This window comes from Megascapheus bottae, chromosome 7, assembly GCF_031878675.1.
Source record: "Megascapheus bottae isolate mThoBot1 chromosome 7, mThoBot2.hap1, whole genome shotgun sequence".
Lineage (NCBI taxonomy): Eukaryota > Metazoa > Chordata > Mammalia > Rodentia > Geomyidae > Megascapheus > Megascapheus bottae.
Genome location: NC_143515.1, coordinates 67,906,196 through 67,930,866, shown reverse-complemented (window position 1 = coordinate 67,930,866; position 24,671 = coordinate 67,906,196). Strand labels below are relative to the sequence as shown.

At 43.3% G+C, this 24,671-nt stretch overlaps 2 protein-coding genes across 5 annotated transcripts; one reads left to right on the top strand and one right to left on the bottom strand.

Moving 5' to 3' along the window:
* Positions 1–1,261: 1,261 nt before the first annotated feature.
* Positions 1,262–21,033, bottom strand: Dnajc27 (DnaJ heat shock protein family (Hsp40) member C27). The gene is made up of 7 exons (XM_090337353.1): positions 20,790–21,033; positions 16,079–16,161; positions 12,953–13,022; positions 10,821–10,985; positions 9,604–9,726; positions 5,777–5,937; positions 1,262–4,986 (listed from the first exon to the last, which is right to left on the bottom strand). The coding sequence occupies exons 1-7, from the start codon at positions 20,874–20,876 to the stop codon at positions 4,854–4,856; spliced, it is 822 nt and encodes a 273-aa protein (XP_090193479.1). The 5' UTR covers positions 20,877–21,033; the 3' UTR covers positions 1,262–4,853.
* LOC150061014 (small ribosomal subunit protein eS4-like) lies at positions 20,963–24,146 on the top strand. 4 transcript variants are annotated; one of them, XM_090337352.1, is made up of 3 exons: positions 20,963–20,987; positions 22,398–22,506; positions 23,148–24,146. In XM_090337352.1, the coding sequence occupies exon 3, from the start codon at positions 23,155–23,157 to the stop codon at positions 23,944–23,946; it is 792 nt and encodes a 263-aa protein (XP_090193478.1). In that variant the 5' UTR covers positions 20,963–20,987; positions 22,398–22,506; positions 23,148–23,154; the 3' UTR covers positions 23,947–24,146. The 4 variants fall into 4 exon arrangements, with proteins under 4 accessions (XP_090193478.1, XP_090193474.1, XP_090193475.1 ...); XM_090337348.1 differs by lacking the exon at positions 20,963–20,987 and adding an exon at positions 21,121–21,181; XM_090337349.1 differs by lacking the exon at positions 20,963–20,987 and adding an exon at positions 21,256–21,336.
* Positions 24,147–24,671: the final 525 nt, after the last annotated feature.

The window sequence follows — 24,671 nt, the reverse complement described above, 5'->3', positions numbered from 1 at the left end:
TGGGTTTGATTCCTCAGTACCACACAAACAGAAAAAGCCAGAAGAGGTGCTGTGGCTCCAGTGATAGGGTGCTAGCTTTGAGGAAAAGAAGCAGCTCAGGGACAGTGCCCAAGCCTGAGTTCAACTCCAGGACAAGGAAAGAAAGAGAGAGAGAGGGGGAGGAGAGGGGGGAGGGAGGGAAGGAAGGAGAAAGGGGGAGAGGGAAAGAGGAAGGGAGAGAGGGAAAGAAAGTGAGAGAGAAAGAAAAAAGGAAAGAAGGTAGGAAGGAAAGGAGGGAGGGAGGGAGGGAGAAAAACAATACATTTATCAATGTTATGCCAACCTATAGATCTCAGCTTTCTTGGCTTGCTTACAATCCCTCATGGCTACTGTCTTGGTTTTTTGGAGGAATAAATATTGTTCTGTTCTGCAGTGGCTGATGAACCATCAGTGCTGAGGACTAGAACAGACTTCCAGCCATCCAGCTCTGCTTCTCTCGGGTTGGCTGTTTCATTCTTCTACATCTTTCCTACAAGTCTGGAATCAAGGGGATTCACCCTTCCTGAGAGGACACTTCAGCTATTCCAGTTAGGAAGATCCCGGAGAGGGAAGCTAACGGGTTTATCTAGCATCACATTCCCTCCCTTCCTCTGCCCTGTGGTCAGAGAAGATGAACGAGTCACACAGAGAACAGGAATGCTTTGGACACTCAGCAAGATGGAGCGGATGGCATAGTTTCCCCAGGGAGGGGTAGGCTACTTTGGAAAAAAGGTGTACTGGGCAGCTGAAGGTCTGGCATCACAAGGAGCAGATCTCTTGTTCCCAGCCTCAAGAGACTTCCTGTGGAGCAGTCCTCTAAGACTCTGAAGTTCTAGCACGACTCTAGTCCTTCACTTTAAGGCTTATTTATTAGTAATTCAACTAACTGAATTATATGCAGTTATATATACTCATTTTGGGGTACTAGACATAAAATCCAGGGTTGTTTTGTATTGAACACTCAGTTGCAGCCCCAGTCCCTAGTCTGTACTATTTAAAATGAATTTCACCTGAGTTGAAAAGGAAAATTTAGTCCCAAGTATCTTTATGCTTTTTTTTTTAAGGCATTTAATGGTTTCATCATAACTTAAAAAAGATCCGAAACAGCAATACGATTTCCTCCCTTTTGCCCTCTGGATACATCAGTCAGCTGACAGCCCCAGCTGACAAGGAATGAGATGTGCTTCCAGTGTGCTTTTCACTGAAGACCAGGGTCTTAACAAATACAGCCCACAGACCAGGGTTTGATATTCGGCTTTACTTTATAAAAATACACAACTTAAATACATATGGCACTCTGTATACAAGACATAAACAACTGGCAGATTTAACATCTTCAGTTAGTTCACCAGAAAGCAAACATGGGAATTACCTTGCAGGAGCAAAGACTCTGCATTCACAGTCAGAGGGCAGGAACGCCCAGGGCATCCAGGGCAAAAAGCTAACCCAAACGGTCCAAGTTCCCAGCAAAAGCCACTCACCAAGGGCCTTCACTGCACTGTACAGCTTAATATTGCACTGCTTTTTAGATATAATCTCACTTCGTACCTGTGTCACAAGCTTCTGTCTTTTCCAGAAATGGCTATGGAGAATTCTGATGTCCATTAGACAGTACTGGCTGTCTTAAAATTGTGCTCAATACCAAGCATGAGAGGCAGAGACTGCTCAGCACTGTGCAGAGCTTCCAGTGGACGCTGGTTAGCTGTCGCTCACAGCTAAATTCATTATCACAAGTTCTACAAAACACTGGCAGACTCAGGCAAGTTCCAGGGGTGCAGGGACAAAGGAGGAGCCTTTCTAAGCCTACTAAGCTTACTATAAGAGGGGTAGCACTGTCACTGCCAAAAGGCAATATGCACACAGCTCTAACTTGAGCTACAAATCCCTCCCTCTCTCTGGTGACTGTCAGGGCTCTGTGAGGGGACATTCTAGGCATCTAACTGCTTTATCTATGGCTCATTTAACTAATCATGAATGAGGTGCTACTCTCTAGGCATAAAGAAATGTTTACTATGTGAGAATTCAATACACTTGTGAGTTCAAATATTTACCATTAGAGTAAGTTTCCTGAGGTAAATGTAAGACTAGACTGGTGTGTAGTCTCCACAAGTATAGTGATCTTGAAAGTCCTGGGTAGCAACAGCAGCCATGCCCCCAATTCTATATTTTAAATTAACAGGCTAATAAAACCATGAGCACATTTAAGAAGAAATAAAATGACAGTGCCGAAGTGAAAGAAATAATGACAGTTTTGAGAAGGAGGAGGCACCAGAGATGGAGCTGGGGAACAAATGGGAGAAATCTTTAAAGTGCTTAAGTAGGCTGATGGGAGACATCCGAAATGCCTCCAGGGATTTCTCACAAGTTTAAGAAGTGTTACTTCTTGGTGACTCAGATGTGGAAGACATGGCTTTTCTTTAATTATAGCTGTTCAAAATTTTTATTCTTTTTGAAAAATAAGATTCTTTATAAAAATGTTAAGCCATTAAATTATTCTGCTAGTTGTGACTCTCACCAATGTGTTTTGAAATCTTAACTGCTTGAAGACACTTTAATAAGGCTCAGCTACAAAGTACACATCTGTTCCAAGAACTTGAATTAATGCAAGAGGTCTGTAAAATTTGGCATGAAGTTTGTACTAAAAATACTTGTCACTGCAAATCACGCTCTGTTACATCTTAATGTTCTATGGATGAGATATGGAAATCTGAAAAATTCTACAACTTTGGTGCGTAACTTCCCTATTTTATTCCTATTAAATACATAAAGTAGCACATGGCCATTCCAAATGTTTGTTGGGAATCCAGTCCTAAGCCCAGACTACAGATGAAGAAATGACTGTGAATAATATGAGCGCAGATCTAGAGAATGCTTTCTGCTATAATCACTCATCTGTGCAACGCTGCTGAATGAGGTGACTGAGTGTTTAATTCCCATCATTCAAACTGGCACCTGCTGTCACGCTGGACCACGCCCTGGAAGAACTGTCTAGGTGATTGGGGCAGACAGCATAAGCATGATCACTCATTCACAGACTCCCGAAGCTAGAGTACTTCAAACAGGAGAAAGGCCTTAAGCTAACCTTAGACCAAAAGAACTTCAATAGGGGTCTTGTAATCCCCAAAGCTACTTTAAAGGCCAGAATAAAATCTCACAAGAAATAGTCCCGTCAGATCTCAATTCCTTTAAAAACAAACATTTTGATTATCATTCGGATAAAAATAGTATTGGAGAACAACATTCTGTTTCTGACTTTAAGTAGAGCCACACAAAGGGAGGCTGCTTTCAGAGACGTAAAAAACCCAGAAGAATGAAGTGGCTTGGATGGTAAGAAACTAGGTTGACCTCTTAACTACTAAAGTAGACATTATTTGGCAGTCAATAGGGGATGAGAAAGTGGCTTAAAACTCATAGAATAGTAAGATTTGATCTACTTCAAAAGTTCCAGTTGGCACAGGTGGCTGCAACTAAAATTGTGATATAACGAGAGTGATGACATAATGACTCAGGCCACACACGGGTTCCCCAAGCGCTGGAAGGAAGGCTTCCCTCCACTTCCTCTACAACACTGCCACAGAACAGAGTCTCTATGTGAAATTATCTTCTATAATCTTAGCTTAAAATGTGTACTGTTTAGATATTTGTAGCCCAAGCAGAAAGTAGGATTCTGCTCCATACAGGGCTCAGATTTCCCCCAAAGGACCCACCCTTGTTCTGGCCAACTAAGCCAAAGGCAAGGCTTGCAGGGGAGAAGAGAGGAGGCTGGGGCAGATGTGAATAGAGAGAAACAAGGAGATGGAAGAAGAAGGGCAGAGGCCTGGCAGAGGCTTGGGAGCAGACTGCCTCATCTGCCAACATGCCTTGCTCGAGACCGGCCTTCCCCTCTGTGTCTGATAGGTAGTCTCCAGCATACCCTGCAAGTGCTTCTGTCATGGAGCCTGGGTCTCATTCCAGTGCACAGGACTCCCAGCTGCTCCCAACAACTGCTTCTACAACAGGCAAAGCCCTCAGATGGTGGGCGGGTTAGCCCCAGCAATGCTCCCACATCTAAACCTTCCCACTCTTCTCTCAGCACTGGCTTCTCTCTCCCCCTAGTGGTTGGAAAAAGAAACACAGTATCCACTGTGTTTCAATCCAGAATTGTCACAAGACTCCACATACTTCCATAGGGCTGCCCAGAGCTCACTAACTAGAGATGCTGTTGCTTTATTTCTTTTTCTTTTCTTCAGACAGGGACTCCAGTAGCCCTGGTCTAGGCCTCTCAATCCTCCTGTCTCAGGTTCCTTAGTGCTGGTATTATTCAAGTGTGCTACCACACTCAGCTAATTATAGGTTGATAATTTAAAATACCTCCAAAGGAACATTGATAAAGGAACCACTTGTTTTTAAAGTCAACCAAGCATCTGGGGCTTGGATGGTTGCCTGCCTGTTTTTGTTTTCTCTCCCTCCATTTTTTTCTCTGATGATGAATTAAAAAGTAAAAGTAAAAAATTCATACTGTCTCACGCCTCCCTCCAGGAACCTCATGAATGTTCCCAGGCAATGTATCTAAAGGGCGCTCCCATTTCAGAGCTTACACACAGATGAGAAAACGCCAAACTCTGAGAACAGGAAGGGAAGTTCAGGGCATAAGGACGCAGGCTTCTCTTTGCCTCATGCAAAGGCAAGTCCTCTTACTGTAAATGCCTGCAAGATGGTGAAAGGCACCTGCATTACTGAGCTACAAATGACGGCACGTGACAAAACAGAGCAGTGACATTTTGAGAAGGAAAACTCCATGCGGGCTTTTCACCTGGAGGGGGTCTTTTCACCTAAATGTGGTCTCCTTGTGTCTCCTACTTGATGTTTTTCAGGAGGGCTGTCCGGGCATTCACAACTGCTTTGAAGGCATCTTCACTGCCAGGGGCCACACATTTGTCAGGGTGAAGCAACACAGCAAGCTTCCGGTAGGCCTTATTGACTTCCTCCCTGTGGAAGGCAGCAAGGCTTTAGTAATGGAGTTGGCTCAAGCCCAGCCTTTCAGCTGTCTCTGCGAGCACACACAGCATATGTTAAGCATATCTCAATTATTTACCTTCTCAAAGGTAAGACTAAAAAACGAAAATTAAAAAAACAAATAATAAGCAATGTATAAGAATAAGATCATACAGAAAGTGTAAACTCAGAGAAAATAGTAAAATATTACAGTACCAGTCACGTGGGGGCACTGAACAAACCTTTGCTGGCCAGAGGATGATAGCCTGGGGCACCAGGGAACCCTACTCCCCCAAACATTCTTAAAGTTGAGGCTTGGGACAGGGCACAGGGCAGGGGCTCAGAATGCCAGAGAAAAGAACAGACAGGGGCTGAGAGGGCTGTCAAGGAGAAATCTGGACAGTAACACCAGGGGTGCCTCCTGGCACAGCATGCCTCACACCCACAATCTTAGCTACTCAGGAGGCTACTCAAGTCAGTGGTTTGAAGTCAGCCTGTGCAGAAAGTTCTCCATCAAATGGAGAAGATGCAGAAGAAGGAACTGAGCCAACTTCTGGGTCCTGAGGAAGAGCAGGACCCAGGAAATCAGATCCTGAGTACTTGTAGCACATGTGAGGTAAGGTGGTGACAGTATGCCATCAACAGTTAAATTAACACTAAGGTCTGCTTATTAGCAAGGCAGACATTATGTAATCCATGTCCACATACCTTCATTATTCTAGCCTGGTGGCAGGGAGAGCCATCTATCAGAGCTCAGCACTGAACATCCAGGAGCTATGCTTACCTTGATGCCCCAGGTTTGACTCCCAGCATGTCCCAGCTATCTTTGCTATTTCGAATTCTGCGAATTGTATCTGCTTGTTCTTTGGTGAAACTAGCACTGTTGTTTGTGGCTGGACGTTTCCCACCATTTTCACATAAGTCAACTATGGACACATAAAAGGTCTGCAAGAAGAAAACACAGAACTGATTCTGACAAGGTAGGAATGCCTTCGAAGTGTCAACTTAATGATTTTTTTATACGTCACTAACATGCAAAAGTCACATATAAAGAAAAGTTGTACTTGGAAATTTTTTTTTCCTTTTATACTATTTAAATAGTTGGCCTAGGTACTGTTCTTTAGTTTTTCCATTCAAAGCTAGTGTTCCACTATTTGACTCATAGCTCTACTTCAGACTTTTTGCTAGTTAACTGGAGGAGTCTCATAGCTCTTGACATTAGTGCCACCTTCCTAGAAACAAGTGAGCCCTGAGAGCCAAATAGAGGAAGAAGTGAATAAAGAATAAAATAAAAATACTGCCAGATACTGGTGGTTCACGCCTATAATCCTAGCTACTCAGGAGGCTGAGATCTGAGGATCGAGGTTCAAAACCAGCCTAGGCACAGAAGTCAGTGAGATACTTATCTCCAATGAACCACCAGAAAACTGGAAGTGGCGCTGTGGCTTAATGTAGTAGAGCACTAGCTTTGAGCTGAAGAGCTCAGAAACAGCATCCAGGCCAAGAGTTCAAGCCCCATGGCTGACAAAAAATGAGAAGAAGAAGAAGAAGAGGAAGAGGAAAGAAAAAAAGAAAAGAAAGCCTTTCTAATTTTTTTTTTTTTGCCAGTCCTGGGGCTTGAACTCAGGGCCTGGGCACTGTCCTTAGGCTTTGCTGGTTTAAAAAAAAAAAAATGGGGCCGGGAGTTTGGCCTAGTGGTTAAAGTGCTTGCCTAGCATGCATGAAGACCCGGGTTCAATTCCTCGGTACCACATACATAGAAAAAAGCCGGAAGTGGTGCTGAGGCTCAAGTGGTAGAGCTCTAGCCTTGAGAAAGTCCAAGGACAGTGCTCAGGCCCTGAGCTCAAGCCCAGGACTGGCAAAAAAAAAAAAAAAGCTAGCTAAAAGTGGAGGTGTGGTTCAAGAGGCAGGAGACAAGCCTTGATTGAAAAAGCTAAGCAAGAATATAAGGCCTTGAGTTCAAGCCCTAGAAGTAGAATACCTTCCATTCCCTTGCCCCCGACTTCCACCAAAAAATAAATAAATAAATAAATTATTGAAAGTATAGGAGTAAAAATATAATATTTATGAAGACTAAGAATGTTAACAGATACATTTTTTTTTTTTGCCAGTCTTGGAGATTAAGGCCTGAGCACTGTCCTTGGGCTTTCTCTAGGCTAGCACTCTACCACTTGAGTCACAGAACCACTTTTGGCTTTTTCTATGTATGTGATACTTAGGAATCAAACCTGGGTCTTCGTGCATGCTAGGCAAGCACTCTACCACTAGGCCAAACTTCCGGCCCCAGGTACTTACATTTTATGAGACACAATGGAGGCCAGAGAAAATAAAATTTAATCTATGGAGATGCTAACTACCCTGATTTGACCATAACAGATTGTATGTGTATATCTAATTATTATGATACTCCATATCAATAATGTATAATCACAATAATGGCATAAAGTAGAATAAAAAAATTTAATCTCTAGCAGTTATTACTTATTCTCCTTAGACAAGTCATTTAGGAGATATTCTCATGTATGAAATGTAAATAATACTTGCCACATGTTATAAGTCTCAAAAGAGATAAAATATAAAACATCTCTCGAATTGCAAAATACCATTAAACAGTTCAGAATCATTGCTGCACAGATAGACCCATAAACTCACATTGGTCAATGTATTCAAACGAATAGAAAGCATGGCAAACTAATATCAACCCTGACCCTGAAAGAGAATTCAGCCTGTCAGCCAAGGATTAAGCCTGTCTGTTAGTAGGAGAGGTGACATATTGTGACAGGAAACTCAGCATAAAAGGCACAATCCTCAATAGTTGAGAAAAACTCTTTATAGTAATAGCTATGTTATTTGAAATGCTAGAAATGGCCAAATTATCAGCTACAGTCATGAGAAAAATACATTCATACCATCTCTCCCAAACATGTCTATAATTTTATTATTTATTTTTGCCAGTCCTGGGTTTGAGCTCAGGGCCTGAGCACTGTCCTTGGGCTTTCTCAAGGCTAGAGTTCTACCACTTGAGCTACAGCGCCACTTCTAGCTTTTTCTGTGTATGTAGTATTGAGGACTTGAACCTGGGTCTTCGTGCATGCTAGGCAAGCACTCTACCACAGGCCAAACTCCCAGCCCTTCCAAACATGTCTCCAATTAAGAGTTGACTCTATAATTTAATGTTATAAAAAGCCTATAACCCTAGCTACTCAGGAGGCTGAGATCTGAGGATCACAGTTCAAAGCCAGACTAGGCAGGAAAGTGCTTGAGATTCTTATCTCCAATTAACCAGCAGAAAATTGGAAGTGGTACTGTGGCTCAAAGTGAATGAGTGCTAGCCTTGAGCAAAATAGCCTAGGGACAGAGCCTATGCCCTGAGTTCAAGCTCCACAATTTCTGCCCCGTGCCGTCCCCATAAAAAGCAACCGGTGGTTCATGCCTTTAATCCTCACTACTCAGGAGGTTGAGATCTGAAGACTGTGGTTCAAAGCCATACCTGGCACAAAAAGTCCATGAGATTCTTATCTCCAAATAACCACTAGAAAACTGGAAATGGCATTGTAGCTCAAAGTGGTAGAGCGCTAGCCTTGAGCTGAAGAGCTCAGGGGCAGTGCCCAAGCTCAGAGTTCAAGCCTCAGGACAGTTGAGGAAAAAAAAAATGTAACTATTACTCCATACCAAAGGCTTGTAATCCTACATAATCAGAGGTCAAAGATAAAGAAGTTGCAATTCAAAGCCAGCTTCCTCAGAAAAGTATGAGAGACTCTATTTCCAAAATAACCAGCAAAACAAAACAAACCAACCAAACAAAACCAGGCTAAAAGCATGACTAAAGTTGTAGAGTGCCAACTGAGTGATCATCAAATACCAAGTTCGTGCCCTAGTACCAGCAAGGAAAGAAAGAAAGAAAGGAAGGAAGGAAGGAAGGAAGGAAGGAAGGAAGGAAGGGGAGGAGAGAGAGAGAGAGAGACAGAGACAGACAGACAGACAGACAGACAGACAGACAGACAGACAGACAGATGACCAACTATTCAGGTTGCCTGTTTCCCTGGTAAGGTCCCATTTTTTATGTGAGGCAAGCTAGATTCTGCACTGACAGTCTCTCCTATTTTCTAACTGTACCCCTATGGGATTTTAATAGCTGTTCAACACAATTTTGTCATAGTAATGCTTCCATTTGATTCTCCATTACATTAGGCAAATGTAATCTTGAAGAAAATCTTTACTCTCATATTAACTTGTTAGACCTGATGGACCTTAGAATCCCCTGGAAAAGCTTGTCCAAAATACCGATTCCTAGGTTTCACTACAACCTGACATTTCCAATTGGTCTGGAACCTAGACATGTATATTTTGAATCATTTTTCCATTGTTCTGATTATCAGCCAGGTCTGATCTATAATAGACAGCAGATTGATATCACACATGCACACACCCCTCTCACTTTCTTCTCTTTTCTCTCTCTCTAGATATCCATATTTATATATCTGTAGATTCTTTGGAAAGAATTTGTTCTAATGAAAAATTCCTATTACTACTTTGCTACTCATAATTTAACCTAAAAAATTAGCACTGCCGGCCTTGACTAAACTGCAAAAAAGAAAACTTTTCAGTTACCTGAAACATCTCATTGATACCTTCTCCGGTTTGTGCCGAAGTTTCAAAATACAGGAACCCTTTGCTTTCAGCCCAGAGACGCCCTTCACTTTCATCAATGCAGCGGTGCTTGGTGCAGTCAATCTGAAACAGAAAGCCAGTGACATAGAGGACTCCTGCTATCCCACTAGTACAGGCCAAAGGGGGTCCTTGTCAATCTTCCATTGAGGCAAAGCAAAACAAAAACAAATACAATGTGCTTTTCTTAATGAGCCCCACCAGAACTAAAACAAGAATAGTAAACCTGATGGTGACTAATTTTTTTTTTTTTTTGTGGGTCATGGGGCTTGAAATTGGCCTGGGCACTGTCTTTGAGCTCTTCAGCTCAAGGCTACTGCCCTACCCTTGGGCCTGGGTGTTGTCCCTGAGCTCTTCAGCTCAAGGATACCATCCTACCCTTGAGCCAAGCCCACTTCCCATTTTTCTAGGGGTTAGATGGAGATAAGAGTCTCAGGTCCTTTTGTGCCCAGGGCTGGCTTTGAACCTTGATCCTCAGATCTCAGCCTCCTGAGTAGCTAGGATTACAGGCATGAGCCACCGTCTGATTTTCTATTATACTTCCTACTTCCTTTGTAGAGCAGCTACTACCTTTGTGAAAGGGGTTTTATGACCTGCCACAGCAGAGGCTGCTGTCTCTTTTCTGCACCTTCCCAGGTCTACATTTCCTGTATGCTCCTTCTTCCAGCTTGTCAGGATTTGACTATTAGAATCTAGAGCTTCTTCTGCTCAGTCCTCAACCTGCCTCCTTAAGTTTCAGAAAAAAATAAAACAAAATAAAAACTCTGATGGTACTTTTTTGGTTATTTTGATTTTATCTTATAGGCATGTCGTGTGTGTGTGCGCGCACGTGCCAGTTCCAGGGCTTGTGCCCAGGGCCTGGGAGCTGTCCCTGGAGCCTCTTTGTGCTCAAGGCTAGTGCTCTACCACTGGAGTCATAGTGTCACTTCCATCTTTTTTTTTCAGTTGCTTATTTGAAAATAAGTCTCATGGGAACTTTTCCACTAGGGCTGGCTTTGAGCTGCATCAGATCTCAGCTTCCTGAATAGGTAGGATTATAGGCAGGAGCCACTGATGCTGGCTTACAGGCATGTCTTATTGGAAGGTGGTTGATTCCTATGTCAAAAAATAAAAAACCTCAGGGCAGGCTGTCCCCTTTCCTTAGGAAGCTGTGTGGTTACCTTGTTGGCACACACCACAAATATAATATTATCCATGTTTCCATGAGGCCCAAGCTCCTGCTTCATTTCTGCCAGCCATGCATCCAGGGCATCAAAGGAGTCTTTCTGCCCAACGTCATAGACCAGTATTACACCCTGCGTGTCCTTGTAGAATTCATTGCGGACCTTCAGATGGAAGAACAGACACATAAGATGAGGTTCTCCAATTTCATAAGAATATATCTTGCAGTTACTAACTCAGCAAGTGTGTTCTTTCGCGTACTCAGTAATTAAACAGCTATATTTACTGTTTTATTTGGGGTGGTTGTTTGTTTTGCTACTGCTAGGGCTTGAACGCAGGGCCTGGGCCCTGTCTCTGAGCTTCTTTTGCTCAAGGCTAACAGTCTACCACTTAAGTCATAGTGCCACCTTCGGCTTTTTCTCTTTATGTGGTACTGAGGAAGAGAACCCAGGGCTTCCTACATGCTAGGCAAGCATATTGACACTAAGCCACAATCCCAGCCTATTTACTGTTTTTCTAGAGGAGTTTTTATAAAAATCAAAGTAATATAATATAAAAAGCTAAATTCCAGTCCAGTACTGATACATACATATAAAATCACTTAGTTCACAAAGTTTTATAGTAGAAAGCCAGCAAGCTCCAGCCCTCTCTATCACCAGTTCTACTTCCAGAAGCAATCACTTGCTAACTGTTCACAGACCTTGAAGGAATACTAGTCATGACAAGCTCTTCTTAGGAAGATAAGTAAATAATTAAAATATTTTAAGATTAACACAAATATCCACAATTGGTATTGCCATTTATATATTATATCCCTATGCTGGCTTCTTCCAAAATGCTACCAAGGGCTCCAGGAAGCTTTGTGGGGAAAGGTTTAAAATTCAAAATTCAGAGGTGAGACATAATAGGATGGCAAGGAGTACAGGCTTTGGAGGCAGACAGACATGGATTCACATTTACTAGTTGCATGATCTTAGACTACTCATTTAACTTACCTGTGTCTCGCTATTCTCATCTGTACAATGGGATAATACTATTGCTTCAGTATGAGAATTAAGTGAGATAATGAAGACAAAGAATTTAGTGTGGTGCCTGAAAAGCCATGTTTGTCAGCACTGTCTCCCTTTCTTCCTGTGGCCATTGTCTGATGGTCCTCAATATTCTATAAGAAATGGCAACTTGGGCCAGCATGGTGGCCCAAGCTACTCAGGAGGCTGAGATCTGAGGATCTCGGTTCAAAGCCAGACCAGGCACTAAAGAATGTGAGACTTTTATCTTCAATTAATCACTAGAAAATGGGAAATAGGGCTGTGGCTCAAGGGGTAGGGTGGTAGCCTTGAGCTGACGAGCTCAGGGATAGCACCCAAGACCAGAGTTCAAGCCCCATGACCTATGAAAGAAAGAAAGGAGAGGGGAGGGGGAGGAAGAGGGAGAGAGAAAGGGCAACTTGGTCAGGCACTGGTCGCTCATGCTATAATCTTATACTATTCAAGAGGTTGAGATATAAGGATCTCTGTTCAAAGACAAAAAGGGCTGGTCCAGTGGCTCAAGCAATAGTGTACCTGGCTGGAAAGTGTGGTCTCCTGGGTTAAAATCTCAGCACCAGTGGGTACCAGTGGCTCATGCCTGTAATCTTAGCTACTCAGGAGGCTGAGATCTGAAGATCATGGTTCAAAGCTAACCCAGGTATGAAAGTCCATGAGATTCTTATCGCCAATTAACCACCAAAAAGCCCAAAGTGGAACTATGGTTCAAGTGAGCAGCAGCCCTGAGCAACTCCCAGGCCCTAAGTTCAAGCCCAAGACCTGAAAACAGACAGATAGATAAGACAGACAGACAGACAGACAGACACACACACACACACACACACACACACACACACACACCTGCACATACAGACACACACATACCTGCACATACAGACACACACATATCCATTACATTTTCTACCCCTATTTAAGGGTAACATAAAAGGCCAATGGGTTCTATCAAGTTAAATCTCAGAAGGTTGCCACAAACATGATCCAATTTCATACATGCTTCTAATACTGGTTGTTTTAAGTAACTCTCCAAACCACTCTCCCTACTGTCCTCAAACCCACTGACAATACTGATAGGAAGGTTTCCTTACCTCATAGAAGAAGGGATGGCCAGCCATATCAAAAATGTTGACTTTGATTTCTCGGTCTCTGACTTGTACTCTGAAATGTTCAAAGAGAAACAATCCCAAAGGAGGTCACAGTTTCCATTTCTGTCAGGTATGAATTTGAGGAGGATCTATGTGTAAAATTTCAAAGAGACTTTCTCTGTGCCTCCTTGTGAGTCCAGACAACCTTCACCCCAGGAGTCAGCATTCTGGCAGACTGCTCTGTTTTGGTACCCTGAGCTGACCTAGAGCAAACACCCTCATGACTTCAAGATAATTCAGTCCACAGTCCAGAACTAATTAACTGTGGCTACTACTATGATATGAAGAAATTTTTTTTGGGGGGGGGGAATAATCAGAAACGAGATAAAGAAGAACAAAAAGGTTTATTTCACTAAGATATTAAAATTCCCTCCCCCACCCATGCTGGGGAGTTAACTCAGGGTTTCAAGCTTGCTAGACAAGTGCTCTCCTATTTCAGCCATGACCCCAGTCCCATCAAGATATTTTAATTATTATTGATTATATTAAGTTACCATACGGTAGAAGAGTATAGATATGTCAATACTCCTGGTCTAATTTTCTTGTGATTGATGTTAGAAAAAGAGCAATAGTCAATTTGTTTGCTTTTCTGAAACAAACTGGAAAATGAAAGAACAAAAAAGGGCAAATCATACACAGTCAAAAAGAATTAACAGGGGCTGGGAGCATAGCCTAGTGGTAGAGTGCTTGCCTAGCATGCATGAAGCTCTGGGTTCTGTTCCTCGGTACCACATACACAGAAAAAGCTGGAAGTGGTGCTATGGCTCAGGTGGCAGAGCACTAATCTTGAGCAAAATGTGTACAAGGACAGGGCGTAGGCTCTGAGCTCAAGCCCAAGGATTAACAAAAAATAAATAAATAAAAGATTTAACAATTGTTAGATTATAGAATACTCCTTCCCAGAAAATGGAGAAAAACACTTAATGACCTTTATAAGTAATTAAAACTCTAAGGAAAACACAAATATTTAAAAGATGAACATTTAAGTTATCCCAAATCCCAACACCTATACAATCTTCATTAGTACTAATAAACATAACTACCCACTATATTCTATAAACTGATAAGCCTAATAGACATAGTCTTATACAAATGGGATATATTATTATAAAAAAAAAAACACCCTGAACTTTACTTTTTTTTTTTTTTGCCAGTCCTTAGGCTTGAACTCAGGGCCTGAGCACTGTCCTTGGGCAATGAACTTTACTTTTTAATTCAACTTAAAAGACTAAGAGTCTGAAGTGACCTGAGAGAAAATTATTAAACTTTAAATATTAATATTTTCTTAACACAAGAAATGATTTCCTAAAACACTCCTCAAAGGTTATGAATAGAGAATGCCTTCTTAGGAGCATGTTTGGGGTTTAGATATTGATGTATCTCTTATGGAACTTGAGGACCTCGGCACTTACTCTCTTGTTTTATACCACCTACACATTTAAAATAGCCCCTAATCATCTGATCATATTTGTTTCTGTTTTTTGCCAGTCCTGGGGCTTTAACTCAGGGCCTGGGCACTGTATGGGCACTGTATCTGAGCTTCTTTTTGCTCAAGGCTAGCACTCTACCACTTAAGCCACAGCACCGTTTCCAGCTTTTTCTGTTTATGTCGTCTGAGGAATGGAACCCAGAGCTTCACACATGTGAGGCTAGCATTCTACCACTAAGCCACACTCCCAGCCCAACAAACCTGAGTTTTCTACTCATATTTCATCAAATGACTATTTGTCTCCATTTTAACATCTCTGTGAAGTCAGGATGCACCTCACAAAAGAGAATATGAGAAAAGCAAAACAAAAGAATACAATAATACAATAGTAAAATAAAACAATCCTGTTAAGATTACAAAACCAATGAAGCTTGAGAGTTTCTGGAAAAGATACAATACAATATACTGTGTTAAAATTTTTTCTTACCTTGAAAACAGCAGCTGAAGAGATGGAACCTATAAAATCTGCAAAGTCAGGAAGTAACACAAATGTCTTCACACAATGAAATCTAAAAGAGGTCAGCTAAATTATTTATCCCTTCCCTAAGAAACCCAGAAATGGAGCTGTGGCTCAAGTGGCAGAGTGGTAGCCTTGAGCAAAAAGAACTCAAGAACAGTACCCAGGCCTTCTGAATCCAAGCCCTATGACTGACTCCTAGCCCAAAATAAAAATTACTGGCAGAGAGTAAGTAGAAATGGGGTGAAAGGGATGGCACATGTATTATGTACAGTTTTGGCTTTAACTATATTAATGTTTTATATACTTTTAATATTTTATATATATTGTGTGAAATATTGCATAATGTGAATTTATATCAATAAGATAGGAATAAACCTTACCAGTGAATACAGGAGTTTGGCCTACTGGTAGAGTGCTTGCCTAGCATACACAAAGACCCAGGTTCAATTCTGCATTATCACATAATAGAAAAAGCCGGAAGTTGTACTGTGGCTCAAATGGTAGAGCTCTAGCCTTGAGAAAGCTCAAGGACAAGGCTCAGGCCCTGAGTTCAAGCCCCAGGAATGGCAAAAAAGAAAAAAAGAAAAAAGAAAAAAGTGAATTCAGAGGGACCAGGAGCTTGGCCTAGTGGTAGAGTGCTTGCCTAGAAAGCATGAAGACTTGGGTTTGATTCCTTAGTACCACATACACAGAAAAACCAGAAGTGGTGCTGTGGCCCAAGTGGTAGAGCACTAGCCTTGAGCAGAGAGGCCTAGGGACAATGCTCAGGCCTGCTATCCAGCAGGAAGGGAATTTTTCAATGTTCTAGAAACATCCTTGCTGATAGGACCCGCTAATACAGAACATGTTTCCTAAGAGAGCCATCTGCCAGTTATGCTTTGTGTTGACTGGCCCAGCACAGTTTACTCAAATACCTACCACAAGGCTTGTCAGTGCAATGTGCTCAGTACATTGGCTGGATGAAGGAAGGATATGAAGTCTCTTAAACCTATCTTTTCACATTTCTCTTCAAAGTCTCTATTTCAAGATAACCTACACACATGCATGGAAGCAAATACAGATAATTTTAGGAGTTCTCAATTTCTGTGTCACTTATAAGCCAAGGAAACAATATACTCACTTTGTGACTCCATAGTCAATTCCAATTGTTGCAAGGTATTTGGACACAAATCTCTTCTCACAGTACCGCTTTATAATACAGCTCTGAAAAGATAAAAATGCATTTCACTTAGTAAATACACACTGAAATATACAAGAGAGACATATTCCTTCATTATCATTTCTTTATTTACTACTGTGAAAAAGAAGTGTCATCAAAAGCCAAAACTATAAAAAAAAACAAAACTTCAAAAGCAAACATTTTAAAGAATATTTATTTCTATATTTTTGCTTTAATACTAGCTAGGTTTGAACTCAGGGCCTTCCACTTGCTCAGTATATTTACAAAGCTGGTATTCTACCACATGAGCCATGCCTCCCACCCATCTTCTTTTGTGTGTCAATCCTGAGGCTTAGAACTCAGGGCCTGGGCACTATATCTTAGCTTTTTTACTCAAGGCTCGTGCTCTACTACTTGAGCTCTACTTCCTGCTATTGTGGTTAATTTGAGATGAGTTTCACAGTCTTTCTTGCTGAGGCTGGTTTTGAACCATGATCCTCATGATCTTAGCCTCCAGAGTTGCTAGGATTACAGCCAGGAGCCTGGCTTGTAACTTCTTTGTATTTGTGTTGGGGGCTTGAACTCAAGACCTCTAGCTAGAACTCTATAACTGAGCTACACACACACACACACACACACACACACACACACACACACACACACTCTTTATTTTTGTTTTTGAAATAGAATTGTATTAACTTTGCCTGAGATGGTCTCAAACCCTAAGGAGTGGTACTATCATACCCAGACCCTTGTGCCACATTTTTTTTGTTGGTACTAGTTCTGGAGCTTGAACTCAGGTACTAGAGGCTGCCCCTGAGCTTTATTTGCTTAAGATTAACATTCTATCACTTGAACCACAGCACCACTTCCAGATTTGTCTGAGATGTTTATTAGAAATAAGAGTCTCTCATACTTTTCAGCCTGGGCTGGCTAAGAACCACAATCTTCAAATCTTAGTCGCCTGAGTAGCTAGGATTACAGATATGAGCCACTGTACTCTGTTCCTTTCATCACTTAAAATTTTTTCCTCAATTTAATAGGATCTATTTGGGGCTCTGTTCTGTTCTATTCATCTATTTGTCTATTTCTATACCAAAGTAATGTTTTCTCTATTAGAAGTAATGAAGTCTGAGCTGGATGTCAGTAACCCTAATTACTCAGGAGGCTGAGATCTGAGGATTGCGGTCCAAAGCCAGCCCAGACACAAAAAAACATGAGAATCGGATCTCCAATTAACCACCAGAAAACCAGAAGTGGCTCAAGTGGTAAAGAGCTCAGGGACAGCACCCAGGCCCAGAATTCAAGCCCCATGATGGACCAAATAAACAACAAAAAAGTCTGAACTCGGGGTCTAATGCTTACTAGGTAAGTGGCAGGTAACTCTACTGCTAAGCCCTGCCACTTACTCTTTTTCATGCAGGTTACTGCTAAGGTAGGTCTCACCTACTACTGAGGCATATACTTAGATCATGATCCAATTTTTTTTAATTTTATTTTTTGCTTCCCTCCATAGTTGACAATTATATGTCATCACACACAGTTTTTTCTGTTGAGATGCAGTTGCACAGAATTTTCTGCCAGGACTAGTCTAGAACCACAATTTTCACAGCTCTCAACCTCGCAAGTAGCTCAGGATAAGGGAGTGAGCCACCTGTGCCCACTTTGTACTGCTTTCTTGATTTGTTTCAGTCTGTAATACTATCCGTCTAGGCAAATTCTTTTTCTACTATCCTACTTCATTTTTCTTCTCCCTTCTTTGACTAGCCATTCTGAGACAGCTATTCTTTCATAAGAATTTTAGAGTAATTCTACCTAAAACAACAAAAAAACTGTGGCACACAGCTCAGTGGTAGAGCACTTACCTAGCATTCATAAGGCCAAGAATTCAATCCTATCAACACAGAAAAAAAGAAAGGCAGGCAGGCAGGAGAGGGGAAGAAGGGAAAGAGAAAAAAAGAGGAAGGGAGGGAGGGGAAGAAAGGCTCAGACTCATCCCTACTTTCTTTTTTTTTTTTTTTTTTGCCAGTTCTGGGACTTCAACTCAGGGCCTGGGCACTGTCCTTGGACTTTCTCAAGGCTAGTGCCCTACCACCCAAGCTACAGCAACACTTTCAGCTTTTTCTGTGAATGTGGTACCGAGGAATCGAACCCAGGGCTTCATGCATGCTAGGCAAGCACTCTACCGTTAGGCCAACCTCCTCATTCCTATTTTCAATGGCACTATATTATTTAAACTTGTATATTTGTTTTGGAAGAACTAGTGTTGCCATAATGTCTTTCTGAAAAAGAAAACTTATTAGTATTTAAACTAAAACTGAGTTATAGGCGGTGGCTCATGCCTATAATCCTAGCTATTCATGAGGCTGAGATCTGAGGATCGCAGTTCAAAGCCAGCCTGGGCAGGAAAGTCTGTGAGACTCTTATCTCCAATTAACCACTAGAAAACTGGAAGTAGTGATGTGGTTCAGGGGGTAGGGCAGTAGCCTTTAGCTGAAGAGCTCAGGAACAATGCCCAGGCCCAGAGTTCAAGTCCCATGACCGACAAAAAAAAATTTATATTAAATAATTGATGTTTATACAATTTCAAATGTTCTAAAGGGAAAAGTTTTCCATTTGCCTAAGTAATTGTATACCCCTCCACAGAATTTAAAATTTTTCTCCACTTAAGTCCCTATCTATTTTTTTTATATAAATCTAGGTATTTTACTTTGGTTATTATTTACCTTGGTTACTACTGTAAATTAAAATTGGCCAGGTACTAGTGGCTCATGCCTATAATTCTAGTTATGCAGGAGGCTGAAATCTGAGGAACACAGTTTGAAGTCAGCCTGGGCAGACAAATTCATGATACTTTTACCTCCAATTAACCAGTAAAAACCAAGTACTAACACACACACACACACACACACACACACACACACACACACACACAAATCAATGGTATATTCCAGGAACCTTTAACTCCAATTTCCTGCATGGGAGAAGGAAATGTATTTTCTCTCTAACCTAGCTTTTTGAGCCATCTAGTTGAATGTGTGTGTGTGGGGGGGAGGGTATATGCACACTCACGTGCATATCAGAGGATATAAATGGCATACAAAGCTATTAATTCATGCATAATTTGGCATGATTGTTCTATTTCTAGCAGTTTTTCTGTTAATTCTCTTTTCGTGTCTATGTAAATAATCATATTACAAATAATGACCATTTTGCCCTCATCTTGTAAATACTTTTTCTCTTGTCTAATTTCATTTGCTAGTACATAAACAGTTACATATATGTGATAACACTGGGTATTTTGCAATGTTGCTGATGTACCTTATACATGTAGTCAACTTATGAAAGTGATATTCACTTAGCCAGCTTAGCACATAACTTAAAAAGATTTTTAAAAAATTTCTTGCTAATGTTTAGTTGACATCCAATAGTTTAACCTACAGAAGATATTCTGTTAATACCTTCACACACAGAGATGAGTAGTACACATACAGAAAAAACACTGATAAACATTTCCTGGACATCTCTCATGTGAAGGCTAAACACTGTCACCAACAGCTGCTTTACACTTGGTTAATCCCCCCTCCACCCCAGTCCTAGGGTTTGAATTCAGGGCCTTGGGCTTTCTCAGGGCTAGTGCTCTACCACTTGAGCCATAGCACCACTTCTGGCTTTCTTTTTGTATGTGGTACTGAGGAATCAAACTCGGGTCTTTCTTTGTGCATGCTAGGCAGGCACTCTACCATGAGACCAAACTCCCAGCCCCTAAATAGGTTAATTTTTATTTGTCTTCAAGTAAGTTATACAAAGGGGTTTCAACATGTCCGTTCATGAGCACGCTCAAGGCTACCTCCCTACCCTTGAGCCAGGCCCCGCTTCCCGTTTTCCAGAGGTTAATTGGAGATAAGAGCCTGTGGTCCTTGGGTGCCCAGGCTGGCTTTGAACCTTGATCCTCAGACCTCAGCCTCCTGGGTAGCTAAGATTACAGGCGTGAGCCACCACGCCGGGCGACCTTCGGTATTCTTAACCAACAGCTTCCACTCCGCCAGGACTGACCATCGGGGTGAAGAAGCAATCTCAGAATTCATGTGGGAACAAGCCCCACGTCACCTCTGGTTTCTCCTTCTCTCTACTGGGGCAGAGTATAACGGATACCCAGCAGGCAGGGCACAGAGCAAAGGCGGTGTAAAAAGGGCTTCTGTAAGAAAGTAGATGTGGTTCATAGATGAAAAAAAAAAAAAGGCAGCAGACCCTCCCCCGCCTCCCTCCCTGTGAGTCCCGCCTCCCCGGGAAGCTCTCAGGAGGCCCCCCGCGCCGCTGGCACCAGCTCAACTTTTCCTCTCCACCTCCAGCGGCCGGACCTGTCACCTAGACCTGGTGTCTGAGCAGGCGACGCGACCTCAGCACGCCTCCAGGCCTCCTCCACTCGGGGTGGCGTGCACTCAAGGGTCAGAAGCCACCCCAGGCACAACCTGAGAGAGCGGCGGCGGAGCGAGGGCCACCCAGGCTCAGAAAGGCCGGGGCAGCTCTGCCCAGCTGCGGCCGCTTCCCCGGCCTGCTCCAGGGGGCGGGGAGGAGGCTGGCCCGGCTGGTGACGGACGGCCCTCTCGGCCAATAGGCCCGCCGTCCCGCCGCGTGGCGGTCCCGCCCCGCTCTGGCGCGCAGTACTCACTTTCCCCACTTCGGCGTTGCCCATGGAGATGACTTTGATGCGGAGGGATTTGCCAGGCTCCTTCCGCTTCGGCACGTTAGCCTCCATTGCCCTCCCTCTCTCGGGACCAGTGGTCTCAGCCTCCTTGAGCACCAAGCTGGCTCGTCCCTCAGGCCTCCTCGACCAAAGGTGGAGCAGCAGCTGTCGTCACCGCCTGAGGTCCGCGGCTCTCCATCCTCAGGCGGCGGGCGCGGGAGGCGGGGAGGCGGGGCAGAAGGAGAAGGGAGGGGGAGGGAGCGAGCCAGCGAGAGAGCAAGGAATCTCGCGATACTAGCGCGCAGCGTCTGACGTCATCTCCGGGTTCCGCGGCTTCAGTTAGTCGGGCGCTGGAGTCCGGAGAGGCGCGCGGCCAGGTTTCGTGGCGAGGAGGCGGCGGCGGCGGCGGGAGGCCGGGGGTGTGGCGCGGCGGTGGGGTGGGGGAGAGGCGGCGGCGGGCTTCGCGGGCCTCGCGGGCCACGCGGGCGGCGAGTTGCCGTTGGTTTCGAGGCGGCGGGACGGGTCCCGGCGGGTCGGTGCAGGGCCGGGCTTGGGGCTAATGGGCTGTAGTAGTTGTAGGCCCAACCGCGCCCCGGCTGCGGCTTAACCGCGGGTTCTCCGGTTTTCTCGGCCCCTCCGCCGTCCCTCTTTCTCCTTCCTTTGGGGGGGGCGGAAGGGGGGTCCTCCATATCTCCGGGGTGTGGGCTCCCGGGTGCGGGCGCGTATGGCGGCGGCTCCAGCCCCCGGTGGAACCTGGGTGGTGTGCTTGTAACTTGTGCACGCCCTCCCCCACCCCCCCGGGCAAGGCCGCCTAGAATGCTTTGGGAGTACTTAGCTAATGCTGTAGCGTTGAAGGAGCAATTAGGAAAACGCGACACGTTTGCTACAATCGTAACTTTTTTTTTTTTTAACGCGTAGGATGTCCCTGATTCTGAATCTGGAAGGCCTCTGGCAAGACAGGTCTCTGAATCTGGTTCTTTCCCTCCCTCCCCAGAACTTGGATGTGAATTCAGAACGCCACGCTTTGAGTTACACCTCCAGCTTAGATTTTTTTTTTTGCTACCCTCTTTTTCTTTTGTGAATTTTGCGTAGGGAGCTTTGCAGAGTTTTCTGCCCAGGATGGCTTTGAGCCGTCATCCTCCGGATCTCAACCTCCTCAGTAGCTAAGATTACTCGAGTTTACCTGCGTTTAGGTCTTTTTTTTTTTTTTTTTAATAAATGGAATTGTAGCCGAGCATGCGTGGCTCAGAGTAATCCTATCTGCTCCAGAGGCTGAGATCTGAGGATCGCGGTTCAAAGCCAGCCTGTGTACGGAAAAGTAAATGAGACTCTTATCTCCAATTAATCACCAGAAAACCAGAAGTGGCGCTAGGGCTCAAGTGGTACAGCGCTAGCCTTCTGCTGAAGAGCTCAAGGGCAACCAGAGTTCAAGCCCCATGACTACCCCCCCCCCCAAAAAAAAAGAATTGTTTGTTAGAGTCAAGGTGAACGTTTGATTTCAAATCTTCCTTACTCAGAACTAAGGGCTGGGATTATGTGATTAATTTGAAGGAAGAAAGCTCAGATTACATGAATTGTTACGTTTTTGTCCAGCTCTCTGGGTGTAGGAGTGTAGCAGTAAGACCTTCTGGTTCCTCCTTTGCTGTGTCCTACCTGATACATCACCAGTCTTTTGGTTCTCACCTGCCTCTTAACTGACAAGGTAAGAATAAAGAAGAGTACATTCTACTGTTCCAGGGGATGGAAAAAGAAGCCATTTGAATAAGAGGCTGCCTGGCAAAGAAGGTGTTTTCTTTTGTGCCTGACCTGGGGCTTTGAGTGTTGTCCCTGAGCTTTTGCTCAAGGCTAGAGCTCCATCACTTGAACTGCAGCTTCACTTCCGGCATGTGTGGTTGTTAAGTGGAGATAAGAGTCTTGCAAACTGTGAGCTGGCTTCAAACCAGGATCCTCAGATCTCAAGTCTCCTGAGTAGCTAGAATTATAGGTATGAGTCACCAGCATTCAGCCTAAGGACAGTGATTTTAAGTCAATATTTTCAGTTAAGTTTTAACTGAAACTGAAACCAAGTTTTGGTAAATAGTTAATTCCCTGGGGGGGGGGGGGGAGAAATGCCAGTTTCCCAACAAACTACTGAATTAAAAAGAGCATTGATTATATGGGGGGGAAAAAAGAGCATTGCTTTTTTTATATAGCTTTAAAAACATCTAGAAAGAACTGCTGAAAGATAAGACAGCCTGAAAATGACAAAGGAGTTTGAAGCCAGGTTTTCAGACATTTTCATTTTAACACAATAAATGCTTTTAAGTTAACAAATCTGTTCTTTTCTGCTCTGTTTGTTCCTAGTGTAGTCATGGCTCGTGGTCCCAAGAAGCATCTGAAGCGGGTAGCCGCTCCAAAGCATTGGATGCTGGATAAACTGACCGGTGTGTTTGCTCCACGGCCATCCACCGGTCCCCACAAGCTGAGAGAATGTCTGCCTCTCATCATTTTCCTTAGAAACAGACTTAAGTATGCCCTGACAGGAGATGAAGTGAAGAAGCTTTGCATGCAGCGCTTCATTAAGATCGATGGCAAAGCCAGGACTGATATAACTTACCCTGCAGGTTTTATGGATGTCATAAGCATTGCCAAGACGGGAGAGAATTTCCGTCTGATCTATGACACCAAGGGTCGCTTTGCTGTCCATCGCATTACATCCGAAGAAGCCAAGTACAAGTTGTGCAAAGTGAGAAAGGTCTTTGTGGGCACAAAGGGAATCCCTCATCTGGTGACCCACGATGCTCGCACCATTCGCTACCCTGACCCCCTCATCAAGGTGAATGACACCATTCAGATCAATCTAGAGACTGGCAAGATAGCTGATTTTATCAAGTTCGACACCGGCAACCTGTGTATGGTGACCGGGGGTGCTAACTTGGGAAGAATTGGTGTGATCACCAATAGAGAGAGGCACCCTGGTTCTTTTGATGTCGTTCATGTGAAAGATACCAATGGCAATAGCTTTGCCACTCGGCTTTCTAATATTTTTGTTATTGGCAAAGGCAATAAGCCTTGGATTTCTCTTCCCCGAGGAAAAGGAATCCGCCTCACCATTGCTGAAGAGAGAGATAAGAGGCTGGCAGCCAAGCAGTGCAGTGGGTGAACGGAGCAGGGGGTAAACTCTGGTTCCAGGTGATATGTTGGAGAGGAGGATATATCTTTGTATGTAAAGTTAATAAAACATGGTTAACTGTTTTGAAAATTAGTTGCAAAGTTTTCATAATAAGCAGTATAACAATTCTGGGAAATGTCTGGAGTTCTGGTCGGAAGTGTGATTAAAGCTTAAAATCTTTACAAAGCTAAGATACAGATCTCTCATAATTTAATAAATGGTTAAATGTTTTGATGGTTCACTTTTGACTCTAGGAGAATTACATCATATATAAGTTTGACTTAGGTAGGATACTATTGAGATGTCATCAGAAAGCAGGTGAACACACATCTTCAGTCTCAGTTATTTGGAGGCGGAGGGCAAGAAGGAGGTGTCCACTGAGCCTAAAGTAAAGCCTAACAGTGGAACACGACCCTGTCTCAAAAAAGGTGAAAATATGTTGCTATTTTTTATATTGACTTTTGACCTGATAAATATAGTAGCCATATATGCATGTATGTTAATTTGGAAATGAGAAAGTTGGCTCTGATTTCTAGTCTTTGTAAAAAGAAGAAAGCATGGATCACCTGTTCTGTGGACCTGGAAAGTTTGGCATGAGCATGAATTCCAGAGTCAGCCATGGTGAGTGTTTTATCTTGGCATAAGGATAACTGGTGGTAAGAATGAGAGGAGATTTCTCAGATGGTAGACATTCAATAAGGCAGGTCTTTCCATCC